The 4,620-nt window shown below is 46.0% G+C and overlaps 1 protein-coding gene across 1 annotated transcript in view; it reads right to left on the bottom strand.

The window, feature by feature from the left end:
• Window positions 1-282: 282 nt before the first annotated feature.
• Window positions 283-4,620, bottom strand: part of LOC111230419 (activin receptor type-2A-like) — a 19,641-nt gene continuing 15,303 nt past the window's right edge. Inside the window, exons 5-11 of the mRNA XM_022757159.1 lie at window positions 4,017-4,160; window positions 3,122-3,265; window positions 2,714-2,859; window positions 2,512-2,626; window positions 2,283-2,421; window positions 1,846-1,976; window positions 283-1,722 (exon numbers count right to left, since the gene is read on the bottom strand). Of these exons, the coding sequence (XP_022612880.1) occupies window positions 1,528-1,722; window positions 1,846-1,976; window positions 2,283-2,421; window positions 2,512-2,626; window positions 2,714-2,859; window positions 3,122-3,265; window positions 4,017-4,160 (1,014 nt within the window). The 3' untranslated portion in view covers window positions 283-1,527. The remainder of the gene's footprint in view (window positions 1,723-1,845; window positions 1,977-2,282; window positions 2,422-2,511; window positions 2,627-2,713; window positions 2,860-3,121; window positions 3,266-4,016; window positions 4,161-4,620) is intronic.

Raw genomic sequence — 4,620 nt, 5'->3', positions numbered from 1 at the left:
CACACACACACACACACACACACACACACACCTTCTGCCCAGAAAGTTATTGTTCGGAGCTTCAACATATATTAATGAACCAGATTGTTTTTCATTCGTACATCATCATCATCATCATCATCATCATCATCATCATCATCATCATCACCATCATATAAAACGTGTTTCTTTTCAACATTATAAAGAACTTTTTCTCTGTTTTTGTTTCTTGTCCATAAAAAAACAAACTCATGCTAAAATCACGTCTGAAACAACATTCATATGTACAAACTGGGGGGGGGGGGTTCCTGTCTGGGGTCAGGTATTAGATTAGGAGACAGCTGATCTCTGTCTATGTCAACACAGTCCATCTGAACTACAGAGCTCAGAGTTCCTAAAGGGCCCTGAACGCCTCCCTGTTGGTGGATCATCTCAGAACCCACAGATTCTGGATCTGGATTAAAAATCCACCAAACATTTGGAGCCTCAACGCAAGGAAGAACTATTCATCAATAAATTAATTAGTTCAATAATTAGTAATAATAAGATTTATCTGATTTCAGTGACACATCTTCACTTTCTTTATAAGACCTGGACTGAGACCTGGACTGGTCTGAGAACAGCCCCCTCTGAAGTCCAGGTCTCAGTCCAGTCCCATGTTTCCTGTAATGTTCATTCTTCTATATAAATAAATAATATTCTGGTCAATAACTTTAATCAAACCTCGTTAGTTTTGAGGCTCCACAGAATCTGAATGAACCACAGACAGGAAGGAAGAGGAGAAAACTAGATTTCAAAATAAAACTGTCAAACACAAATAAAGGCATGCTGTCAATATTCACTGCAAACTAAACAGGAAGTGTTTCACTGTCTCAGGGGTTTCTCTCCTCAACAGCTGATCAGTTATCAGTGTATTGATCAGCAGCCCGATTGGTTCTGATGAGGAGAAACTGGACGACTGAACAGACTGTAAACTAACATCATGTTTGGATTGTCGGTGAATATATGGATGATTATTGATTATTGATTCTGATAGGAGCTCAGTGTCTCTGTTGTGACTGTTGATCGTCTGTATCAGTGTTCACGTTGACTCAGCTTCTCCTCCGATGTTAAAGAACCAGACGTCAGAGAAAGAAAAGGAACTTCCTGTATGTTTGATGTGTGATCAATAACCTGATTATTAGACTCTGTATATATGTATATAATAATAATCTGTATATGTACACAGCAGTGACACAGACATTCAGAAGCTGTTTCTTATTGGCATCACGTCGGAGAAACAAACAGCATGTGAATAAAAACTCAAGTCGCCCTTTTATTCTGAAATTATCCTCACATTATCGTAGAAAAAGTCTTTTATTTTGCAGTAAAAAACAGGAACTGACCAGAGAGAGAGAAACTCCGCCATGTTGTCCTTATCAGTCCCAGACTCACCTGCAGTCAGAGGTCATCTGACCGCCGGCAGGTCACCTGACCGGCTACGTCCGCCATCAGAGACAGTGTTCACTGAGGGAGTCCCTGCTCCGTCCTGATTGGTCCTGAGCCTCGTCATAGACTTGACTCTTTAGGAGGGTAGTCCACGTTAGTTACCATGGTGACAACCGTGACAATCTCCTCTGGCGCCGTGACGCTCGTCTGTCGCTGCATCTGCACGACCCGCTCCTCCACGCAGCCGGCCGACAGCCGAGCTTCGGCCTCGTGGTCCCAGCACTCCTCTATGGTCTCACAGAGCAAGGCCAGACCCTGAAGGGGGACCAGCAAATCCACATCAGACATACTGGGAATTATGGGTAATGTAGTCCACATCAGTATACACAGTGTATTGAGTACAGGCTGGTGTATTCTGGGTAATGTAGTCAGACTCACAGCGTGTTTCTGCCAGCACTCTCTGAGCAGCGGTCTCAGCTTCTTGTGGACCACCACCTCCTGCATGTCCTCCAGAGACGGATGCTGACCCACCTCCTCCTCAAATGGCAGCATGTACTCGTCCACTGGACCTGGACCAGAGACAAGGGGGACTGAGATGGTTCTCCACCAGCAGACAGCAGCTGGTGTAAATGTGGTGGACACTGTTGTGGTGTAGTGAAGTCTAACAACCACCAGGTGGCCCTGTTCTCTGTTCATCACACTCACTGAGTGTTTCTGCTGTTCACATCTGACTATTGATCATGTTTTCATCTCCTCAGCTGGGTCACACATGCATGCGCTCACACATGCACGAGCACACGCGCACACATGCGCGCACACACACACACACACACACACACACACACACACACACACAGAGTGCTGGTGCTTGTTACCGTCAGCAGCTTTGCAGCGTGAGGCGAGCTCCCACAGCACCAGACCCAGAGCGTACATGTCGATCCTCAGGAAGGCGTCTCTCTGGAAGTTGATGGCTCCCTCCAGGACCTCCGGGGCCATGTACCTCCTGGTCCCCACCTGACAGACGGGGACACACCTGGGTCAAAGGTCTGGAGTTGGGAGGGGGGATGAGACAAAGACGTCAGCGTTCCTCCCAGGTGAACTCACCTGTCCATGGGTGTCTCCTGGAGATTTTCCCGCCTCAAACCTGAGAGCAAGGCCAAAGTCAGCGATGCAGGCGGTCAGGTTGGACTTCAGCAGAACGTTCTTACTCTTAAAGTCCCTGAAAAACACAGAGTGACACGTCCTGTCTGACAGCTCTCTGGACACCTGTGTACCTGTACCTGTGTGTGTGTGTGTGTGTGTGTACCTGTGTGCAATGGCAGGCTTGTGTCCATCCTTGTGTCCAGGTATGTCTTCGTGCAGGTAGGCAAGACCTCGGGACATGGACTGAGCGATGAGACAGAGTTCAGACCAGGAGAGAACGTTGGCCTTCAGGTAATCTGTTAGAGAACCCTGAACACAGAAAGTCTCAGGTTTTTAAAAAATATTTATGTTTTAGTTTCTTCATTATTTTAAATGATCAAATCAACATCAGTTAATACATGAGCTTTATAAAGATAAAATATTAATCTAATAATAAATAAATAATAATAATAATAATAATGAAACAATTAAAACTTAAAATAAAATGTTTTAATGTTTTCTGACTCATCTTTGATCAGCTGTGTGTGTGTGTGTGTGTGTGTGCGTGTCTGTGCGTGTGTGTCAGTGTTACCTTGTCGTGGAAGGCGGTGATGAGCCATAGCTCCATATCCACATTACTTCCTCTCTTCTCGGCTCCAATGAATTGCAGCAGGTTCTCGTGTCTCATCCCGTTCAGGTTGTAGATCTCAAACTCATTCTGCCACGACTGTTTGTCCTGGACACAGAGGTCATGAGCAGAGTGTTATTGTTGTGTTGTTTACTCCCTTGTTTTGTAGTTGTGTTGTTTTTATTCTCAGTGGTTGCAGCAAAGACTCACAACTGATGAACACAACCTTCATCTGACTGATGCCACAGTGTGTGTGTGTGTGTGTGTGTGTGAGCAAGTGTATTTGATTGAGGTCATGTTGGGTTTACTGGATGCTGATTGGCTGAGGACACAGTCAGCCTCAGGGGGATTAAAGCTGCGAGCCTTAAGTCTAAACACACACACAGCAGTGGGGGAGGTTCTGAACTGGAACCAGGTCTGGACCACAGAACCTTCTCTACCAGGCAGAGAGGAAGTGAAGTGACTCAACAAAATAAAAGCTGAATAATGAATCTCCATCTGTTGGTTTAACGTGTTTCTGAACAAACAGCTGAGTCACTTTACGTCCTGACATCATCATGACGACCAGATCACATCTGTCCAATCATGGTCTGTGTTCATATTCAGTCTCTGTAGATCGTGTCGTAAATGTAAATGTTCCTGTACAGATGTTCCTCTACTGATGTTCTTGTGCAGATGTTAATGTCTAATGACATCAGTAACTCCTAGACTCTGTCCATCATGTATGAATGGACAGCTGCAGTCACATGATCAATTGTTTCTCACATTACTGACAGGTGAGTGTTGACATGTGAACAGACAGTTACTGTAACAGAAAGTCAGTACCAGAAACAGTCAGTAACAAACAGTCAGTACAGACCTGTATGGGGAAGATCTTGACAGCCACATATTCACTGAGCAGCTGAGCCTTCCACACGCAGCCAAAGCGCCCCCTGGCTTTGATCTCCAGCAGCTGCAGCGGCTTCTGGCCCAGGATGGGGGAGGGGGGGAGGGGCCCAGGGTCCTGGAGGAGCAACATGGAAACCACAGACTGAGTTTGTGTGTGTTCAGGTCCTACAGATGTGTTCATGTGTGTGTGTGTTTTCAGGTCCTGCAGACGTGTTCATGTGTGTGTGTGTTTTCAGGTCCCGCAGACGTGTTTGTTTGTGTGTGTGTGTTCAGGTCCTGCAGACATGTTTGTGTGTGTGTGTTCAGGTCCTGCAGACGTGTTTATGTGTGTGTGTGTGTTCAGGTCCTGCAGACGTGTTTGTGTGTGTGTGTGTGTGTGTGTGTGTGTGTGTGTGTATTCAGGTCCTGCAGACATGTTTTTTTGTGTGTGTTTGTGTTCAGGTCCTGCAGACGTGTTTATGTGTGTGTGTGTGTGTTCAGGTCCTGCAGACGTGTTCGCGTGTGTGTGTCTGATCAGGTCCTGCAGACATATCCGTGTGTGTGTGTGTGTGTGTGTGTGTGTGTGTGTGTGTGTG

The sequence above is a fragment of the Seriola dumerili genome, unplaced genomic scaffold, assembly GCF_002260705.1.
Source record: "Seriola dumerili isolate Sdu_G_001 unplaced genomic scaffold, Sdu_1.0 BDQW01000266.1, whole genome shotgun sequence".
Classification (NCBI taxonomy): domain Eukaryota; kingdom Metazoa; phylum Chordata; class Actinopteri; order Carangiformes; family Carangidae; genus Seriola; species Seriola dumerili.
Note: the sequence above shows the minus strand (reverse complement) of the source record. Positions and strands in the feature narration are given on the sequence as shown.